Source organism: Xenopus laevis, chromosome 6L, assembly GCF_017654675.1.
Source record: "Xenopus laevis strain J_2021 chromosome 6L, Xenopus_laevis_v10.1, whole genome shotgun sequence".
NCBI lineage: Eukaryota > Metazoa > Chordata > Amphibia > Anura > Pipidae > Xenopus > Xenopus laevis.
Window position 1 is genome coordinate 141,139,109 of NC_054381.1, and position 23,526 is coordinate 141,162,634.

Here is a 23,526-nt window from a genome sequence, read left to right on the forward strand (position 1 = left end):
TTAGCCATTTACTATCATTGTGATAAAGAGTAGGCCTTGTCCAATCAGAACACCTGCAAGCATGCAGCTGCCTTTTTTCTAGGGATGCATAGAATCCAGGATTCGGCCTTTCAGCATCAGATGAATCCTTCTGCCCGGACGAACCAAAGGAGGGAAATCACGTGACTTTGGCACAAAACAAGGAAGTAGAAAGTATTTTCCCCTTCCCACCCCTAATTTGCATATACATATTCGGCCAAATTCAAAATAGTGGATTCAGTGCATCTCTACTCTCCCCCCCCCCCCCAAATATTTTACCCCAGATCAGTATGAAACATTCTAAAGTGTCAGTCGTGTTCTTGGCAAAACAAGACATTTCTCTCTGATGTAGATTAAAGCGATTGGCCGAACAGAACTAAACACCAGTAACACAGGAGAGGTATTGCATCTTGCTGCACAAAGGAGGAAAAAGAAGTTTCTGCAATCAATGGAAAAACTTTACTTTTAGGAAAAAAAAAATCCTTCAGAACATGTAAATATTTTATATCCCTTTCAAAGACTAAATAAAGTTACAAAAAGTGAACTTGGTCTTTATTTGTACAATACATATTTACACATATGTACACCATATTGCTTTTTAAAAAAAATGCAGTTCTTTATAATGTACACAACTCATTTACAGAAATATACAGAGGTTTATAAAAAAAAAAAAGTCTTCCAATGAAGACAGATACAGAATGTAGAAGTTCCTACTGCAACATTAAGGGGCAGATTTATCAAAAGGCGAGTTCAGATTTTAATAAACAACTCACCCATGTTCTGTTCATTCCTATGGGATTTTTTTAGAAGGATATTCTCAATGGGTGAAAATTAGAACTCGCCATTGATAAATACGGCTCTAAAAATCCCATGAATTGGTTTCACAATATAATGGTGGAACTAGAAGACAACCCTCGTGTACTGGAATAGGAAGGACATCCGAAGCCATAAAATTCACAGTGAAAAAGCCCAGTTAGCAGTTCATTTCAATGTCTGTCAATTGAACGTTATCTTTTTGCCACCCCATGCTTGTAATTTCATACTATTCACAGTAATAAATAATTTAGACATTTACACCATTGTGGCTGAAAGGAGAAGAGAGATCAGTGCAGTTACTAATGAAGGGGTCTAATCTTATCTCGGTATTAGAGGATCTCTCCTCAATACTCCCATTTAATAAGTTACTACATTTCCTTACTTACACTAGGCTAAAGGATGAATTCTAAACTGCTAGGGTTTTTGTTTTGCTTCTAGTACGTTACATGTATACAAGAGATTGAAGCTGTTGGGTTTTAAGCAACTTCCAAATAAATAGTAACATTTCATTGACATGGAAAATAGTATTCCGCTTCAGTAAATACAGTTACATGGTATATCCTCATATTAGGGGCAGTCAAGCATTTCCTAGTGACACTGAATAGGAAGCAATTCCAAGTTTCGTCACCCAAATGCTTAAGAACAGCACCATGTGCCATAGCTTATAGGGGTCGTTCAGCTTTAAAGCTACCTTTTTAGTATGTTGTAGAATGGCTAATTCTAAGCAACATTTCAATTGGTTTTTGTATTTATTTGCTTTCAAGTGGAGGTCATTTAAATTTAAAGGTGAACAACCCACAGGTAGTCTAGCCCATATCTGAGCTCAAAGCCTGGCACAAAAATTCTACCATTGAGGTGGAAGCAACATACAATTAACTATGCAATTTTTTCTACAAAATGTCCACAATTCAAAATAAATTTCTTTATATATAAAAAAAATATAATAATGCTGTATTAACATTGTTTGTTTAATAGATTTGCACAGCTCCTCTTTAAGAGGCTCTAGATCCAACAAAACCAAATGTGCTCTTTTTAAGAAGTGGGAAAATTGGCAGTATCCAAAACAGGATTCCTCTGGTTGGTGAACTACAAACCCCAGCATCAAAATCACAGCTGTCCAGGAATGCAGGGGGTTGGTCAAATCAACATCAATTCTATAGAACAAGGTGCTGCATTCACCTTAAGAAACATCTTAACCAACCAGAAACTGCAGTAATCAGCAATTCTGTAATAGTAACCTTAGTAAAAAGGTTTGGCCATCCCCAGAAAGGCAGGCAGTGAACAGCCCACGTAAAGGGGAAATCCCATTGCAATAAATAAGTTAGCAACCTTGAAGCTACAAAATCAGTTCTAATGCAGAGTAAGTTTATAAAACAGTTAAAATATAGGTAAGATCCAGGCAGAGTTTGTCACAACATAAGGCTTCCTGCGTTTCCAGTATTAACAGCTGCACCTTGAGATGAGGGAGAGGAGCTCCACTAGCTTTCATTTAGAAAGTCTTTTCCGTACTCTTGGGAGGGGTGAGGATACCACCAATGAACACAGGAGACTCACCCACAACACGATCTGGAATCTTTACATCATCCTACAGAAAAGAAACACAGTTAATCGACCACCAAATTAACTGCTGAGGGTGTATAATTGTGTGCGTCACTACAACATATCTGCACATTATAGATTTAATATTTGTCTTTTCACTCACCCCCACCTAAAAAGCTATTGCTAGTCTCTTCAGAGCCTCTCCTATTCAGGTCTCCAGCCTGTTATTCAAACTAGTGCCTGGGTGCTAGTGGAATATGAATCCTAGCAGCCATAATAGCTTGAAATTCTAAATTTAGCTGCTCAGTAAGAATCACAAAAATTTAAAAAAAAAAAAAATCTGTCTGCAGTGTTCTGCACGCCTTATTACCTCAGTTTTTTAGATCAACTGTGTTCTGTTTTTACAAGGCAGAGACTTTCAGTCTTTGGGGTTAAAGCTCAATTGAATTTTATAGATTTAAAGATTGTAGAGATTTGCTTCTATTTGAGGTTTTTTCCCTGCACCCCATCCTGTATAGACTTGTTTCCAGCAAACCCCACATTTGGACTGTAAACATATTGAATAGCTTTGCCCCCTTATTCTACATTTTTTGTAACAAACTATTGTACAGCCACTTACCAGCATATCAATGTAGTTGGTGTGGGTCTGGATATTGTGCATATCTTCTGGTGATATCCTCTTAAACACTTTCAGCTTTAATGGGAAACTTTTCTTCACAACACTCGCAAAAGGAGTCATCCAATGAACACATTCACTGATGCTGTCCATGTCGAGACCTACAGGTGGGGGGGGGGGGAAGAGTGCTGTCACTTACTGAGCTTAGGGACAAACTCATAATATACAGTACACAGAATAAAAATCAATATAAGGCTGATTAGTAATCAATACATGGCAGCACAGAAACCAGTGAACTGGCATCAATTTAATAATCAGCTCTGTAGCATCAGCTTATATTACAGGCCAACCTCATTTTCGGCTTTATAATTAGTGAAGACCCCTAAGCTTAGCTTCTCAACAGCTGCTCAGAGCCCACTGAGCATGTGAGTGTCAGACGCTTTCCAAGATGGTGACCCCCTGTGACAAGTTTGAAGTCCTGGATCATTGCTGCTATTGACAAGCTGAAACTTTAGGCTGGTGCATTTCAGCCATATACATTTTAAGGGTTTAGTTCTCCTTTTAGGTAAACTTAGTATATTCCAGTTTCTTATTAAAACCAATGCATGGTTGCTATGGTAATTTTGACCCAGGCAACCAGATTGCTGAAACTGCAGAGCCGCTGAATAAAAAGCTAAATAACTAACGTTAAATGAAAACCAATTACAAATAGTCTCTGAATATCACTCTCTACATCATACTAAAAGTTCAGAAGGTGAACAGCTTTAACTCAAAATTTAAAGCTACTTTTACTGCAGTCACCTTTTACAAACAAAAATTTAAAAAAAAAAAAAATCTTACCAGTAGCTTTGGTAACAACTTCTATGGAGGTACAGTGGTATAAAGCAGCAGCCGCCAAGATCCTGTACTGGAATTCAAGCGAGGTATGGTGTAGAATACACATGTCTAGAAGCTGTGGCAGAGAGAAGTTTATATATTAGTGGTAAATACACGCAAGCAATGTGGCAGAATACAATAGAATGAAAATCACAAACATAAAAGGATACTTAGGAAGTGGTAGTTTTGAACAAGAGGCAACATTTCCACACTCCTTACCTGAGCAACATGAATAAACTGCTCCTGAGAATACTGAGGTAACAGCAGTTTTGGATGATCTTTAAGAGAAGACACTTGCAGGTACAGGTTCAGCCATGAAATGGCAGTTACAGGACACAATTCCCACTTCAAAGCCTGACGAAAGGAGAAAACAAAATTTGTTTCTGCAACAAAAATCACAAATTTCCAGTTTCTATTTTTGGAAAGTGTGCAGGGTATTTGATTTACCTTTAATATTATGAGCTCCATTTGAAGAATATCATCTTCAGTGCAGGCACCATCGGTGACGTATGCAAATTCATAAAGTTTTGGCGGGTAGATCTCCTGTGAAGAGAAAAGCACATACTTTGAGAATTGGTTAAGGCCCAGTTTATATCAGTAGGCTCTGGAAACGCTTAAACCAGTAGCATTTTGCAGGAGCCCTCGGATGTATTTGATGCTTACCTCTAATTTAGAAGCAATAAATAGTGCCGTAACTCCTATAAGCTGAAGCATACTTTTGTTCACACAGGTTTGGGTCAGCATAAATCTATCAAAGAAATCCTGGGCTAGGTAAAAGGTTTCTCTGTGTAGCGTGTAGACCTCGGATACCTAAGCAGGAGAAGAAAAAAATATATATATTTAAATAAGCCAAGTTCTCATTCATTAAAGGCAAAGTAAACCATAAAAGGAGTATGGCTAAAAATGCCATATTTTATACACTGCACTTCTTGTATAAGTACATTTTTAGAAGTTTCTCAAAAGCAGCAATGATCCAGGACTTCAAAATTGTCACAGGGGGTCACCATCTTGGAAAGGGTCTGCTACACTCACATGCTCAGTGGGCTCTGAGCAGCTGTTTAGAAGCTAAGCTTAGGGGACATCACGAATTATCCAGCAGAAAATGAGGTTGGTCTGTAATATAAGCTGATGCTACAGGGCTGATTATAAAATTCTCATGCTAGTTGCACTGGTTTCTGAGCTGCCATGTAGTAGTTATCTGTATTAATTACTAATCAGCTGGATATTGCGACATTTATATTCTACGAGTACTGTATATTGTGAGTGGGTCCCAAAGCAGCACAAAGCATGTGCAGTGAATCAGCAGAAAAGAAGATGGGGAGCTACTCGGGCATCTTTGGATATACAGATCTTTACGGCTAAAGGGCTGTGGTTGCCATGGGCTGGTACAGAAGCACAAAACAATGTACAACATTTCTAGTCTACTTCTTTAGTTAGGCTTTAGTTCTGCTTTAAGACCCACGATTACAGTACCATTTACACTGCACCCCCCTCCAACTGACCCCCATTATCAAACTGTTACTAAGCCAGACACCCTGGATCACAATGCATACTGTACAAGACATACTAGGCTACACCTAAAGATGGTATCCATTGGTAAAGATCTGCTCCTGACCATCATAACCAGATCCAGCCATCCACGCAATGCGACCCTTGCCCACAGCCATATTCTGCTTAGTTTGACCATGAAATCAGCCCCAGTCATTGTGAATCAAGAAGAAAATGTTGCCAGTGAGCTCCCAACTGGGCCAGAATAAATAGCCACGAGTTGAACAGAATATACTATCACTACAAATAATCCTGTTAAAAGGGAAACACTACATACCTCTATGAGCCAGTCCAGCAGAATAGACCTCATGTCTGGGTTCAACGTGGGATGATTTTGTAGAAGACGGCTAGAATGCACATATCTCGACTCTTTGCTTATCATCTTCATCCACACATCCTTTGAATTGCCCCAGCTATAAAAACAGTTTGCGTTATATACTGTACACACATTTTATAAGATGAACGGTGAGCATTTACCCCCAATTATAGAGTACAAATTAGTTGGTGCTATACAAGTCTTAGATTTCCTCCTCCACAAGCACATCATATTTACATTAGCGCACATAAGGCGGTTTTTTTTAGAATCATAGGTGTAAGCCAAGAAGCTGAACAGACAATCACGAGAAAACAGCTCACCTTAGCTCTGGCAGAGGGGATCGGCTGATGAAGAGATTCTTGAACCTGTATCGGGAGAACTGTGATAGGTCGGTGGAGACTGGCATTTCTTTGTGTGGCGTTTCTATGAGAATACAAGGAGTCACTGTTCCTGTAGTGATCTCTGACCAGCAGCCCTGTTAAAATAAATTTGAAAGGATTTAAAAAAAAAAAAAAAAAAAAAAAAAAAAAGCACAGCAGTAGTTAAGACTGTCCCCCCCTCCACATGCTAGTCAATGTTGCCAAGAGTATGACAGCCAATGTATTTCTTCCTTTCCTCTATAAAACATGCTGAATTTATTTTCAGTAGCCTAGATTTAGCAAAGTCTAAATACTCCTGTTTAGGTTCTTGGCATTCATAACACTTGGAATAAGTCATCTAAAAGAATTTCACAGCTTTTGCTAAACACTGGACAAAATGGCTGCCACGTTAGAATATGGCTGGTAATTTATAAAGCTGCAATCCCTTATGTGTAGTTTGATAGTATACGAATGGTCCCTAGAATCTCAGGTTACTCTATTACTTCATTAAATAAGATCAATCTTCTGAGGCCAGCATAAAATACTTTTTGAAAACCAAGCAGAAACATTACCTGGATTTCATAGTTGTGTCGTTTTGCGTCCTGGTGGCATTCAAATGTTGTGCTAGTTTCCTAAAAAAAAAAAAATATTCAGTACAACCAACTGCTAACATACACAAGACACTATGGGGTATATTTATCAAAGTGAAGTTAGGTCGCCACAGTCCGCTAGAGTGAAATCCTGACACTCTCCATTCATTTCTGTGTGATTTGAAAAGGCTTATTTATCAAAGGATGAACGTTCACCCATTGATTAATGCGCTTTTAAAATCCCATAGAAAATGATGGAGAGTGTCAGAATTTCACTCTTCACTGTTTGATACCCATCAGCCATATGGGTATATTTATCAAAGGGTCTAAATAAATAAATAAAAAACCCACTTACCTCAGATTTGCGTTTCTTTGTTGCAACTGCAAGTTGGCAGTCGTTCCCAGTCTCAGCGCTTTCATGCCTTGCTTGTAGACGGCCACTAGAAACAAAACATTTCATTAGTTACGAGTCCCACGCATGAAACAAGACTGGATTTCTAGAACATGCAGATCCCTTCAGCCTTTGCTGAGCTACAATTCCCAACACTGATTTTAAAGCAACTATAGCTTGGGGTAAGGGGTTTGGCAATGGAAGGGAGTAACTGTGTGCAGTTTGTCATATCTTTTCTGCATTTGGTGTTGCATTTGGGTGCAGGGATACAATATATGCATCCAGATGGCAACAAAAAGGAAATCAATACCAGCCAAATGTGAGAGCAGTGGTGACACAATGATTTAATCCATTTAATATCACTTCTAAGTAACATGGAGGTTTTTGGTACCAGAACTCATTCTAACTTGCTGCAATGTTTGTGCTGCCTCTATTTCTAACACCCCCCCCCCCCCATCCACAATAAAAGATACTCATGGTTGTGGCTGTAATAGACGATCTATTAACCCAGGAAACGATTAGTGTGGGTTTAGCTCAAAACAGCCACTTGTAGACTGCACCACAAATGGATCTCAAAAACATGGGTACTAATAAAAAATTGCTGTATAAACCTTCCAACATTCCTATCACTGGCCTCATTCACATTATAAACGAAAGCCATTTTGTTTTTCAACTCAGGTTATGTATCCACTCATGGTTTTACTTGCTATGAATTTGTAAGTGTCCCACTGCACAGCAACATGTAATAAGTGATCTCCCTGGGGTCTGTACCCATTGGATTATCATCAATGCAAAAAGCATCATCATGACCAATGTTTTCCTTTGGAGGAGCATTAAAAGTATAACAAAACCCCATGTAATTACCACCCTTCTGATGTGAACTGCTGCACCCCCCCAAAACAGCCCCTTCACTGCAGCAGGGTTGGAAGTCACTCATTTTGTGGCAAGTTAATGGTCTCCTGGAAGCAGTTGATGTCAGAGCATGCAAAGGCCACTCTGGACCTGGCTTTAACTGTGCATGCTTAGCTTGGCAATTGCTTTCCACAGAAGATAAAGTGCCACTAGCTGGTGCTCAACAAATCTATTGTACTGCTTTCATTTTTTGGAAAAAGGTAGGGCACATGGAGCCGTTTTGGTGGAGTGCAGCATGGCGGTTTAAATAGCCACTCCAAGGGTGGTAAGTTTGAGTTACATTTCAGACAGTGACAAGTGGAAGTTAAAATTAAAGTTGCCGTGTAATGGGACCCAAGAGCTTCCTACAAGCCTGGCAGAATGTTCCCTTAGTAAAGCCAAAGCTACAGCATGATGCACTGGCACTCTATGGAGTAATGGTACTGGTAGACATGCAAGGGCAGTGACACACTAAGATTCAGGGAGATTAGTCGCCCTGTGACAAATCACCTCTTCTGAACTGCCTTCCCAGCCGGCTAGAATGTAAATCACCGGTGGGATGGCACTCGGATTGCTTTGTTTTCCAAAGTTGCCTCACGAGGAAATTTCGGAAAACTAAGCACTCAAGAGTGCCATCCCACCGGCGATTAACATTTCAGCTGGCGGGAAGGCAGTTTGGGCAGCTGTGCGACTAATCTCCCCGAATCTTAGCGTGTGTCACTACCCTAAAGGTAATTTAATTGCCAAATGCACACAACTGAAGTGACTGACTATTAATAAGCTGCTATTTGGCTGATCTGTATCAATGTACTAGCAAAAAGTACAAGCTGGCACGGCAGGCGATTCAAACCGGGGACAAGCCCCTTGTGCGTTTATTGCGTCACAACGTTTCACGGGCGTTCCGCCTTCGTTAGGTGATGAAGGGGAAATGCCCCCAAAACGTTGTGACGCAATAAACGCACAAGGGGCTTGTCCCCGGTTTGAATCACCTGCCGTGCCAGCTTGTACTTTTTGGAGCACCAGGCAGAATCTTTGCTTGAGTGTGCACGTGAAATTTTGTTCCGTTCTAATGAACCCCATAGGTTGTGGAAGGACACTGATGAAAATTTCCGCAGGCTGGGCCTTTTACATTAAAAATATTTACTAAATGCGCAAAATTTACCTTCTTCTTGACATTATACCAAATTGAGGAAACTTCCACCTGAAAAAAAAAGACAGAAATAAAGTTTAAGTAAAAAAATAAAGTATATTATATATCTTTTAGGCACGGTTTCCTTTATTCTGTAGTAGATGGGACTGGATAAAAGGAAAAACAGATGGAAATGGCATTGGAGTGTGGAGGTGAAGGGCAGCAGACAAAAAGCAACTAGTGGCAGAATGTAGAATGACTCCTCCTTCTGGCTGTACAGATTGTGATATCAATAAATGAAGGAATAATAAGGAATAAATGGAATAGAAGTGGCAGGGACAGTTGGGAGACATGTGCCAGGCAAGGGCCACAGACAGGGGCCAGGGATGTGTTTTGGGACAGCTCATCAGACAGACTCCCGCCAAGCCCCCGTGCCCACCCCCCTTCTCTCCCGGCCGGTACCACATATTAGTAGGGGGAACAAAGGGCAGGTTTGGAGGGACACATTAGCAGAGGGTCCGGTGTATATTGAGTGAGTGAGTGCAGCTAAAACACCCCAAGCTCGGGAGGCTGAAGGGCAGCAGTTTGTTGATGAGGCGTCAGTTCCGCGCCAATTTACTGAGCGCCCAAATGTCCCTCAGACTTCCCTCCTAACCGGGGGCAGATGGGGCATCGCAGTGCCCGGGAGAGACACTAATACCCCTCAGTGTGTTGTCCCCTCTCACCCAGAAATCAGAGGATTAAACGAGAAAGAAACCCGGAGCCCGGGCAGCTGTGTGACTGGCAGGAGGGGGAAGGGACAACATGAATCTCCCTCCAAAATAAACCGAATCTAAGCGATCCCGGGGGTGACAAAAATGATCCCGGGCTCCACAACAAACACAGGGATCCCCCTCTTATAAAGATGGGGTGCGCGGGGGCGGGAAATTCCACATTAACCCTCTCGCTGCCAGGGATCAGAATAATGCACTGTCCCTATGGGGGACATCTGGCACTGGAAGAACTGCATTTCAACAGGACGATTCCATCGCACGATTATAGGGGTTCGCACACATACCCCCCCCCATAGATCCGATCATAAAAAAGATAGATTAAAAAGAAAAAAAAACAAACATGAAAGAAAACATTGGCGAACACTGCAGTTGTATAATGAAGGGCATTGCTGGGCTGCATCAGTGCTCATGGTATAAATAGAATTACATAAAGATTTTTGGCGGGTCAGCAGTATAAAAAGCACCCGAGTAAGGCTAATGTACTCACCAGCAAAGAACAGAAGCAGTCAGTGCCTAGACCGGGTTTCAGCTGATCAGCTGGCGCCAAGCCGCTTTATACAGCTCAAGTCCGCGCATGCGCGCCTCTCAATGACTGACTACCAATACCGGCTGTCCCACTGCTGAATAACAAGGGGGGGGGGTTAGAAGTGTCACGACCTCACCTTCCTTTCTTTCCACTGGGGGAGACGAGATAGGGAGGGGAAAGACTTATCGTGCGGGGATGTGACAATCACCTTTACATGAATTTTCTATAGGGGGATGGGGGTACATTTAAAAAAAAAAAAAGCCACTGGTATAATGCCATAGAACTAGTCATGTGACCTCTGTAGACTTTACTCAAACAATAATGTGGTAAACACACTTTGCAGTGCAATTTCCCTCAGCCTTTAGTTAGCCATGATTCAAACACGACCAATTACAGGCAAAATGTCGCTGCGACTAAAACTCTAGTGAGGAGTCGCAATTCCAGACAAAGACAAGGCGCACATGTGGGGTGCAAAGTCATTTATCGGCGCAGACAAGATTTCTGGCGTTTTTTTTTGGAATGGTGCATTTAAAAAGAAAAAACAGTCTCTCGTGTAGCCAGGCCCCGATTTGTGGAAGGCCATGAATGCCCAGGCCTAGGGTGGCAGGATTTTAGGGGACGGTGTGCTGCCCAACCACACACACATTCAGAAACACTGGGGATGTGCAAGAGATAAAATAGTTTTTTACATTTCCCATGCCCCAATCCCCATTGCTCTAGTCCCAATGATGAAAATTTGTGCAAATAAAAGGGAGGGGACGGGGGCGACGTACGTCAGTATGTAAATCCAACCCTGCGCGAGGCTCAGTCCCTTAATAGTCTGCTCCTTTGTAAAAAATTATGATTTGATTAAAGTCAGGGTGCCACGTGCTCCAGCCATAATCTACTTTTAGGTATTTATTGTTTAGATGTTACAAATCTCTGAAATTATAGCTGAAATTTGGCTACCACTGCAAGGCTAAAACAAGCATACCATGGGCTAGCAGGTTCAGGCCGAGATTCAAAATAGGCCCTGGCATTTCAGGTACTCTGAGCCCCAAATTATAGCAATTGTCTATGGCAGGGTTCCCCAAACACCGGGCCATGGGGTATGCTGAACAGGGCCGCTCTGGTCCCAGCTGCAGTCTATAATTTTCAAAAACAATGAAAAAGGTCCCAATTACCTGCAACCCCAGCTCCCAGACACACCACTGCCAAAACAACGGCTGTACAAAGCCCAGGAAGTTTTCTACCGATCGCGACAAGGACCAAAATACTGTTTGGAAAGTTTTTCGGTAAGCCTGAAATGCACCCACGCTTCTACAAGACCACTGGTCTATGGTATCTTCTAGCAGCCCCAATAAAGGCACATAATAAAACACATGGTTTCCCATTAAAAGCCCGCACTGGACTTGTTATCGGATTATTTAGCGGTAGCCACCAACTAAAGACCGGTTTCCAAACCAGTTTTCCCACAACACACGTTCTGCCCCCGTTCCTCACAGTGTAAGAGGCATGTCATTAGCACTACTCACTTCCTGCTGTGTGCTTGCACACTTCCCCCTCCTGACTAGGTAAGTAAGGAGTGCATGTGGGGGGAAACTACCCTGATCTGGTGAAAAACAGCACCTATCTCAATGGGAAGCTGCGGAACGACAGAGTAGGCCTCTGGTAACAGCTGAGCAAACCCATATACAGGGAGGGAAGTGCCAGTCCCTGGCATTTGCTTCTTTCTGTTCCAACCAGTTGTTGTGCAGCTGTTGCTGTACTACCACTCCCAGAGTACCTTTGTAGTGCAGCACCTCACCAGTTGGACCCAATAAGTGAGCCTGTAAACTTGTTCTGTGCTGTTTATTTACATTTGGCATCACATATTTGATGCCAGTCACACAATTTGACCTGTGTTCATGGTGTGCTGGCAGGCCCAGACTAGCAATCTGGGTTCTGGCAAATGCCAGAGGGGCTGCTATAAGGTCCCATAGAAAGTCAGTATTTAGTGAGCTGGTGAGGGCTGTTTGGGTCTCTATGTGGGCTGATTAGGCCTCTGTGTACCTGAAATGCCAGGGCCTATTTTAATTCTCAGTCCGGACCTGTGTGCTGGAATAATATCATGCACATTTCCAGGGCCCTGTCTGACACACAATTATTGCAACAGGAAGCTTGAATCTACTAAAATCACTGCTTTTGTGTCCTGCTCATTGACCAACCCCGTGCATAGCTTTGCCATGATTATACAGACTATCAGGCAATCTGTGGGTTCTGGCAAATGCCAGAGGGGCTGCTATAAGATGCCATAGAAAGTCAGTATTTAGTGGGCTGTTTGGGCCTCTGGGTGGGCTGAGTGGGCCTCTGTGTACCAGAAATGCCAGGGCCTATTTTGATTCTCAGTCCAGATCTGGTTACCCCCATATGAGGACCCTGACAATTGCATTGATCTCATCCAAACTAAGGCAAAGCATTTCAGATGCACAGTTTACAGCCTGTTGCAGAACTTCAGCTCCCATCCCCCAAAATCCATGAGCTGAACTGATTAAAGGGAACAGTTTGACAATGGCTGCTGTATATACAAAAAAATCATTACAAAATACAATATCCTTTATGCTTTCATCAATATTTCCTCCATAAAGAGGCCCCATGTGATCCTGGAGGGAGGCGCGCTTTGTCTGCACTTCTCAAAAGCCGGCCCCGCTGTCACTCGCACTGGCGAGATCTTTTGGCGCCCAGCAGAACTGCAGACTCTCGCTGAAAGCTGAACCCGCTCTTTTGTATCGCTGTGTGATTTAAATTTCCCGCTGAATTGGTGACGATGGCTTGGGCCGCACGCCCCTGGGGCGGGGCTTATTGACAGACGCGTCCAATCGCGTCCCAGGATGTCAGAGCAGCGTGGCCAGCTGGAGAATGTAAACAGAGCGCTGTAGAAGCACGTGGGTGGAAGTGCGCTGTCAGCTGGGACAGGATAAGGTGTCTGGCTGGCTGACTGCTGGCTCAATAGAAAGAAACTTTATTGCAGGGCCTGCGCCTCTCCGACTGTTGGAACGCAAGCTGGCGTGGGATGATGGGAGATGTGTGCCTTTGTAACAGCTTTACGTTATGCCGTATTTGTGTGATGCTTGCTTGGAATGAATACAAATCTCTTTTTTTTTTTAGTCGAATTCAGGAGTCATTTTCTTGATTCTGCCTTGCAGGTCTGGCCTAGGATTCAAAATAGACCCTACCAGCGAAATAAATAGTGTCTATGTCTTCTTACAGCAGCTCCTCTGGCAGGTCTGGACTGGGATTCTAAATAGGCCCTGGCTTTTCAGGTACTCAGAGGCCCAATCAGCCCACACAGAGGCCCAACCAGGCCAGGACTGGCAATCTGTGGTTTATGGCAAATGCCATAGGGGCTGCCATAAGGTCCCATAGAAATCAGTATTTAGTGGGCTGGTGGGGGCTGTTTGGGCCTCTGTTCCTGAAATGCCAGGGCCCATTTTAATTCTCAGTCTGGACCTGGTCAGAACCCACAGATTACCAGTCCGGGCCTGCAGGCTCAAACAGTGACTGTCTATGGGACCTTACTGCAGCCCATTTGGCATTTGCCAGAACCCACAGATTGCCAGCATACCTCCCAGCATTTTGGAAATAAAAAGAGGGACAAAAAGGTTTTCTGATCACGCCCATTTGTAAGGCCACACCCCTAATTACCATGTTCATTTTACAAAATTTGGCAGATTATGAAAGTTTGAACATATTTCCGTGTTTTATCTTTTCAGTTATTACAGATATGCTAATTGAATTGCCCTTTAAGCTGTGAGTCTAACTTCTCCCAAGGGACCTGTTATTTTATATTGTTGCAATTACTTATTTCCTTATCTTGAAATTGTTACAAAAGTATGTTATAAGCAGCTGTGGCTGTTCTGGGCTCTCTGCCAAAAGCCAATTAAGTAAGAAACTTTGTTTCTTTTTCTGGCTGTTCAGTGCAGAGAAAAACGGGATTTTCCAGTACAAATGAGGGACTGCAGGTTGAGCTGTCAAAAGAGGGACTGTCCCTCTAAAAATGGGACAGTTGGGAGGTATGCGCCAGATTGCCAGTCTGGGCCTGCTGCTTTTTGGCTCAGGGCTATGGTTGCCACCTTTTCTTGAAAAAAAAAACGGCCTTCCTATATATTTATCTTTTTTCCCTATTAATAACATTGGGATCAACCATCATTTTTACTGGCCAGGCTGGTAAAATACAGACTAGGTGGCAACCCTACTCAGGACTCATTACAAAATTACTTATATCCTGCATTAGATGTTTCACTGTTGGCCAGGGAGTCATTTATTAAATAGAGTTGTTTACCTTTCGGTTAACTTACAGTATGATGTAGAGAGTGTTATTTGAGACAATTTGCAATTGGGTTTCATAATTTATTACTTGTGGTATTTGAGTTATTTAGCTTTTTATTCAACATCTCTCCAGTTTGCAATTTTGAATGAATAGGAGAGGTCTGAATAGCAAGTTGGGTAATAAAAAGTAGCAATGACAATACATTTGTAGCCGTGCAGAGCATTTATTTTTTTTCAGCCCCCATTTGAAAGCTGGAAAAAAAGGCAAATCATTCAAAAACTGTAAAAAATAAATAATGAAGACCAGTTGAAATGCTGCTTAGAATTAACAATTCTATAACATACTTAATGATAACCAAAAGGTGAACCATCCCTTTAACCCTAGTGATATTCAATGTACAAAGCATTAAGCCCCTCACATCTTTCTATAATGCAGCAGCCTGTTCACTGTTTTGTACCTTTTTAGATTTTTCCGATGAACTGGTAGCCTTATTAAAAGATTATTTAAAGGGCCCTGCATGCAGTCTATTCTATCAGTGACAGGCAGGGTATTGGTTGGGGCATGCTACCTCTGCAACTATAGATGGCAACAGGCTGGCAATAATCCACCTGTATAAAAGCAGGAAATCGACTACTGAGATTTTTTTTTTTCTAATCAGCCAACAAGTATGCACTGACAGGTAAGATATGGCTAGTCCTGGTTGTGCGGGGGTGAACGAAGCTGTTGAAACCTCCAGTTCCCGGTGCTCCAGAGGCAGATACAGCAGGACGGCATGGCACCCCTAATTTGGTGGCTTTCCAACAAGTCCAGGCTTGCATGGTACAAAATCACTTATTTTTCTGGACCCTGTCCTGTAGGGCTGCCATCTTTCCTAGAAAAAAATACTGTTTTTTACAGATAATGGATCTTTAATGAATTTGGATCTTCATACCTTAACTCTACCAGAACATCTTGAAAATCTTCCAATAGTGATTCATTATATCTTAGTTGGCATTAAATACAAGGAACTATTTTATTACAGAAAAAAGGAAATCATTTTTAAAAATTTGGATTATTTCTATAAAATGCATTCTATGGGAGATGGCCTTTCCTTAATTCAGAGCTTTCTGGATAGTAGGTTTTTATGGATAATGGATCCAATACCTGTACACTAACATTTATAACATTCGCCTAATACAGGGCTGAATTTATTTCAACAACTCCCTGTGGTTGCATTACAAATAAGGTGCCTGTGTGAAATGCATAATAATGCAACCAGTTGTGTGTATGTATATGTGCTGGTGGGGCCCACAAGGGTCAGGGTCCACCAGGTTTTTTCCCGGTGTCCTGCCAGCCCAGTCCGACCCTGCGTGGGGGTCCTAGTCTTATGTAGTAAAAACCAAGGTAAGGGCTACCCCAGTGGCGGAACTACCGGGGGAGCAGGGGGTGCGAGCGGGCCAGGGCCCGCACCCCCTCAGGGCCCCCCGGCAGTCCGTTCGCCAATGAAAATGCCTGCAAATGCGGCCGTACTGAGGGGGCGGGGCCCGGCTGCGCGTTATGCACCAGGGCCCGCCCCCCTCTAGGATCGCCACTGGGCTACCCAGGTTACTTGGGGCACAATCCTTGGTGCAGGTAATGCATACGTTGGACACAACATTTCAGTTGAGATGTGAAGGTAAATGATTCATTATATCGGGGGAATTTACAGGGCACAGCCTTAAACCTGGTCAATTTGAAAAAGAAAAGGCTACACTATTAAACCGTGCATCCAAATGCCTCTAGTCCCATAGTCATGCACTTAGTTGTTAACCTTGTTTTGCTTTTATTGGAATTAGATTGAAATGTAAATGCCCTTTCACTTGTTTTGGTAATGACTGAATGTGAGTTATTCCTGCAGGTCTGCAGGCAGGTGGACACACCTAGTTATGCAGCTACAATAAATTCCAGTAACACATCGGACATGGTATTGGCTGCTCAGATAACATAGGCATAGATATTCATGGCTTTATGTGGTCTCTTGTGTAAATGATTTAGGAAATAATGCAGCTCCTACTTTATCACACATAGTTCTGATATTGACTCCCTGTTCCACAGTCCCGATTTACTTTTTATAAGTCTCACAACACCAGCTGCCCCCTAACGGAGTGTCTGTAAAGTTGCTCCCCAATTTATATAAAGGGCACCTACAGCTGCCTGAAAATGAGATGCTCGAGAACTTAGTGCATGGAATGCTTGGAAGCCACAGTGTTTCATGAAAATTGGGGTCCACAGTGTGTTATGAAATGCTTGGGGGTCACAGTGTTTCATGAAATTCTTGGGACCCCCAGTGTGCAGTGGCCCCCAAGAAATGCTTGGGGGCCACTGCATACTATAAAATGCTTTGTGGGTCCAAATGACCCTAGCAACCTTACATTGATTTAAATTAGAGACTGGAATATGAAAAGGAGAGGCCTGAATAGAAAGATGAATAATAAAAACTAGCAATAACAATACATTTTTTGCCTTGCAGAGCAAAAATGAAGACCAATTAAAAAGTTGCTTAGAACTCTATAACACTAAGGGGGTTAATTATTAAAGTCTAACTGACAAAAAAAACCAAAAAATCTTGTTTTTTCTAATATAAAATCGCATTTTTTAGTAGAAAAAACCCCTTTTTTTTTTTTTTTTAAACAATATATTCGCACAGAAAATTTTAAGGAAAGTGTATTGATAAATAAGGGGGGGGAAACCCGTGCAGATTTGGTCAGAGCAGTTTTCAGAAAATATTGAGATAAATTTGGACTTTGAAAAATGGGCCTCCCCAGGTTAATTTAGAGATGAATTACACTTTTAAGGCCTATTTTAAGATGCTGCCAAGCTACTGACACTTGATTATAAAGTTGGTTCTTGTGAGCTCAGCATTGTTCCTTTGCTTCCCATTTTGACCCAGACCTGTCTGACCATACTTCTCGTCTCATCTATCAGTATAGTAACCGATCAGTTCTCTGGCATATCTCCTTTCAACATATGTTGGTGTGAGGTCCAGTGGTGGAAGATGGGACTCTGGGCAGATTGGTCATGCATTGCACAGATGCAGTTATGGACATTTTGTGTATTCCCAGCCTGCAATGGTGGTGTCTTGGAAGGGCGGCCATCAGAAATCATTGCCCACCCCAGGCTCCGCACACCACAGTAAAAAGGGCACACAGATATGAGCACTAAAACAGTAAAAAAAACTTTTGGCAGGTGCCTAAAAGTTTAGGAACTAATTTGCATTTACAAATAAGAGCCATTTGGTTTAATCCCTTGGTCAAAAAATAAATATTTTATACAAGTAAAAAAAACATTACAGGCCAAAACATTGGTGTAACTTCAGGGGCCCCCCCTGCAAAGATTTTTTTTTCCTGGCCCACTCTGCACATAATTGCGTGTGACCTGCATCCTCCCCACAGCAGTGTAAATACTTATGGGGCTCAATCACCAGTGACCTTCCCAACACATGCAACACTGAGGAATCAGACCCCCGCTGAGCCCCCTGTACCCTCAGCCCCCCGCAGGTGTGGTGTCTGTCTGTTTCCTCTGTAGTTATGCCACTGACCCCCCATAAATTGGCTAGGGTTATAAAAAAAATCCATTGTTGTTCAGTGGATCTTACCTTAAAAATTCTCCTCGGGGACAGCAGCTTCTTCTGCGACTTCTGGACTCTTTGTCAGCTTCCGTTCATGTTCAGCATCCTCATCGCCAACATTCTACTTAAACGTCAGCTCAGTGGGGGCCCAGCTAATCCTGGAAGTGCAGCGCGGCTGCCCCCCCCTTTAAACTTGAAATCCACTGGGCCTGGTGTGACTGTCCCCCCCATACCCCCTTGAAGGCGGCCCTGTGTTCTGGCACTGCAACGTGACATCACAGGTTTGGTCTCTATCAGGTCCGGACTGAGAATTAAAGTAGGCCGTGGCATTTCAGGTACATAGAGGCCCAAACAGCCCCACCACTAAATACTGATTATGGGACCTTATAGCAGCCCCTCTGGCATTCGCCAGAACCCACAGATTGCCAGTCCGGGCCTGGTCTCTATAAACCTATATGTCCACAATGTATAATAGTGCAATGCCAGCAAAGTGGTGCCAAAATCCCCTTTAAAAACCCTGAATTGAATGTAAACAGTGCCTGTATATTTATCATATATTATTGCAGTTCCTGGGCAGACCAAATCTTGTATGTCTGTTCCTAACTATGCATTACCAGCATACAGAGTCATAGGCTGCAAACGTCCGTAAAAAATTTTGGGTAACCAGGTTCCCCCCTACATTTCCTAACATATGGCACATAAACTATACAGTGGGCTCATGTGTAGGGCAATATAACAACTTTATTTTCTTTATTAAGGTTCCCTGGACTTGTGTAATGTAATGTATTTGCTGCAACATATACGTCCATTCAAAATCATCATTCCCCACCATATGCAATTTAGGCAACATTAGCACATCTTTGCTGTAATTGCTGAAGTAACGCCAGTGAAAATTCGCCAGCGTTCGGCGCCCTGGACGCAACTTCGCACTTTAGTGAATTAGCGTTGTCCTAGCGAATTTACGCCTGCGATGGATGCGAAGCCGACGCTGGGAATTTGCCCCAAATGCTCTTGTGGAACCAAAAAACACAAATAAATTAACCAATATTTTATTTATTAAGATACAGACCATTACATACAAATAAAAAGGCCTCATTGTGTGTTTAACATAATGCTCACAACAATTTCACAATACAAATTTTGTGTTAATTTAAATAATTCTACTTTTTTTTTTTTTTTTTTGGCAAAGTGCTGTATTTTACCTTTTACTCACTGAACCATACAACCTTTACACACAACATTCAAGTCTCCAGAAACACTAACAATAAGAACTGATGTGGCTCAAGAAATAAGCTGCCGTTTATGCATAGAATTTCATTTTACTGGAAATGTCCCTTATAAAAAGTTCAAGTTCTTGTCAGGCAAACACAGCATGAAAATGTAAAAAACCATTCAGTCGTGTCCTCGCTCAGTCACTGGCAGGTTAAGAGGAAAAGAACACGACTCAACCAATCACACAAGGGTGTTTTTGCCCTTTTCACAACAATCTGTACCAACGTACTAGCAACCGTATACAGGAAGCAATAAAATATATAAACATTAGAATAGTAAAGTATTTACTTATATTAAAGTGGGCGGAAGTCACTGTGTCATCGACATACAGAAGCAAAAAAACAGGTTACAGGTAAAGGACCTATTATCCAGAATGTGAAGGACCTGGGGATTTCTGTATAACGGATCTTTACGTAATCTGGATATTCATACCTAGATATTCAACTAGAAAATCATTTAAACATTAAATAAACCCAATAAGATTGTCTTTCCTCCAATAAGGATTATCAATTACAATATACTGTTGTATTAGTACAGGTATGGGACCTGTTATCCAGAATGCTCGGGACCTGGGGTTTTCCGAATAATGGATCTTTCCGTAATTTGGATCTTCATACACCTACCAAAAAATCATGTAAACATTAAATAAACCCAATAGGCTGGTTTTGCTTCCAATAAGGATTAATTATATCTTAGTTGGGATTACGTATAAGATATTGTTTTATTATTACAGAGAAAAGGGAAGTCATTTTTAAAAATTTGGATAAACTGGAGTCTATGGGACACAGACTTTCCGTAATTTGGAGCTTTATGGATAACGTGTTTACGGATAACAGATCACATACCTATACAGAGAAAAGGGAAATCTGGATTATTTGGATAAAATGGAGTCTGTGGCAGACGGCCTTCCTGAAATTCAGAGATTTCTGGATAACAAGTTTGTGGATAACGGTTCCCATACCTGCACTTACGCCAAAAGATGGTGCTGAAGATCACTCAGACAACAATATTTATTTACAAGATAGTATATATATCTATATCTATATATATATATATATATATATATATATATAGATATAGATATATATATATACATAGATATAGATATATATATATATATATACACATACATACATACATATATATATATATATATATATATATATATATATATATATATATATATATATATATATATTCAAAGTTTGGAATAAAGAATTCCTGGGCCAGCACTTCCCTTAGTGAAACAAGTGTCTTTTTATTTTACACACATCACAGTGTTTCACTAAGGGAAGTGCTGGCCCAGGAATGCTTTATTCCAAACTTTGATTATATGATTGAGAATTGGCCGTGCACCCCTGAGATTGCTTGATTGGAGTGCGGATACTGAAGATAGAGATATATATATATATATATATATATATATATATATATATATATATATATATATATATATATATAATTTCAACAATAAACCCTATCTAATAGTAATGCACAGGTCAGCGTTGCACCTCAATCCAGCCTTGCCTTTTGTGATATGACTGGTGATTTGGGTTTAAATGGTCTGTCATGATTTTTACACAGCAAATAATTCACTCTACAATATAAAATTTCATTCCTGAACCAGCAAGTGTATTTTTTTTTAATTTATAATATTGGTGTGTAGGCAGCCATCTCAGGTAATTTTGCCTGATCATGTGCTTTCAGAAAGAGCCAGCACTTTAGGATGGAACTGCTTTTTGGCAGGCTGTTGTTTCTCATACTCAATGTGTCTCAGTGGGACCTGGATTTTCCTAATGAGTGTTGTTCTTAGCTCTACCAGGCAGCTGTTATCTTGTGTTAGGGAGCTGCTATCTGGTTACCTTCTCATTGTTCTGTTGTTAGGCTGCTGGGGGGGGGGATCACTCCAACTTGCAGTACAACAGTAAAGGGTGACTGAAGTTTATCAGAGCACAAGTCACATGGCAGCTGGGGAAACAGACAATTTCAGTGCAGAATTCTACTGGAGCAGCACTATTAAAGGGGACCCGTCACCCAAAAAAAATATTCATAATCCTATTTTATCACATCAGTCAAGCAAAATGAACTTTAATTATACTATATAAACTATTTGAATTGTGTTTCTTCCATTTTGTGGACACTGTTATTAAGACAAGCATTGCATCATCTCAGAATCTTGTTTGTGCACCAGAATGGGGGACCTAAAGTCCATCCCTATGCCCTGGCTACACAATTAAACAGTGAAGTGAATGGGGGAGAGCAGTGACATGTAGGAAGTGCTGAATGGAAAGTGAAAGTAATTGTCTGCCCCGCCTCTATGCCCAGGCATAGAGGAGGGGCAGACAATATTTGATTGACAGCCGAGATGTTTAAATGATCTTACAACAGTTATGAATGCTTTAATAAAAAATAAAAATTGGATTTCATGTTTAATTTGAAAAGGACTTTTATTATACAGTTTTTTTGTGTCTGGGTGACAGGTCCACTTTAACTATTGCGTTTTGAAAAAAAAAAAAAAATGACAGTATCCCTATAAAATAAAATGACCTCTATTGTGAGTGCAGCAGGTTGGGGTAAGAACATGGGCTTGAGCTAAGACACTTGTTGGTGAGACACAGACCTGATTAGCCTACCCTCCCATGGATACTCATAGTTACATAGTTAAATTGGGTTGAAAAAAGACAAAGTCCATCAAGTTCAACCCCTCCAAATGGAAACCCAGCATCCATACACACACCCAAATCATGTCTCATAATAAACCAAGCCGTCCATTGCTACTCACAATACATGTTCCGGAGTAGCAGTTTTGCCATATAAAACCACTTTATAAAGCAGAATTTATAAAGAAATTAAATGAATGTTAATGGGTTCGCTAACATGAATATGTCATCTACAGAACTGTATGTAAAACCAATCAGCATAACTAATTCTCAGGCCTTTGTGGGGTCAGTATAATAATCAACCCTGCATAAAAAGGAGATTCCAAACTTTAGCCAGGGAATAACACAATTCAGGTTGTAAACACCAAAATAATAGCAATTACACAAACAAATTACCTTAAAACATTTAAAGGGTTAGTCCACCTTTAAATGGATTGTTCACCTTCAAAACACTTGTTTCAGTTCAATTGTTTTCAAAACAATAAAGACTTTTTTTTTTGTTAATTATTTTCTGTTTTTTCCAGAATCTAATTTTAAAGATTAAAGTCCCTATCTTTGGTGTTTCACTCTGTAAGATCAGTGATCCAGGTTCAGACTCTGAACTGTTACAATTTGCTACATTTAGTTGACACAATTAGTTGATACATTTCTCAGTGACTATTAGCAACTATTGTATCAATTCTAGCGGCTGCCTTTAATAAAGCTCCGGGATTCTGCTCAACTGTTTACAGGGTCAGCGACCCCCTTCCCAGAGCTGCTTTAGAAGGTGAAAAATTACACTTTACACTTCAATATTAGAAAAGCGGTCACACATAGAAAATAGAAAGTAATAGGAAAAAGTCATTATTTCTGGTGATCTATCTGAAAACAACTAGGGGGCACATTTACTAAGCTCGAGTGAAGGATTAGAATGAAAAAACTTCGAATTGGCTACTTCGACCTTCAACTACGACTTCGAACTAAAAATCGTTCGACTAATCGATAGTCAAAGTACTGTCTCTTTAAACTAAAACCTACCGAGCACCAATGTTAGCCTATGGGGACCTTCCCCATAAGCTTTCTTAGCAATTTCTGATCGAAGAAAAATCATTCGATCGATGGATTAAAATCCTTCGAATCGTTCGATTTGAAGGATTTAATCGTTCGATCTACCGATTTTTCCTTCGATCGTTCAATCGAACTAAATGCGGTAAATCCTTCGACTTCAATGTCGAAGGATTTTACTTCGATGGTCGAATATCAAGGGTTAATTAACCCTCGATATTCGACCCTTAGTAAATGTGCCCCTAGGTGTTTAAAAGGTGAACAACCCCTTTAAGTTTTAGTATGACT

General features: G+C 41.2%; 1 protein-coding gene across 2 annotated transcripts; it reads right to left on the reverse strand.

Moving 5' to 3' along the window:
* Positions 1–548: 548 nt before the first annotated feature.
* Positions 549–10,470, reverse strand: ccne2.L (cyclin E2 L homeolog). Of its 2 annotated transcripts, XR_005961717.1 has the most exons (13): positions 10,350–10,470; positions 9,123–9,161; positions 7,034–7,118; positions 6,661–6,720; positions 6,050–6,204; positions 5,691–5,826; positions 4,529–4,675; positions 4,313–4,408; positions 4,085–4,219; positions 3,830–3,941; positions 2,993–3,150; positions 1,176–2,419; positions 549–1,136 (listed from the first exon to the last, which is right to left on the reverse strand). XR_005961717.1 is itself a non-coding variant. In NM_001087058.1 (12 exon segments), coding segments are annotated over 11 exon segments (1,194 nt in total). In that variant the 5' UTR covers positions 9,137–9,161; positions 10,350–10,360; the 3' UTR covers positions 554–2,323.
* Between the last annotated feature and the right edge of the window lie 13,056 nt (positions 10,471–23,526).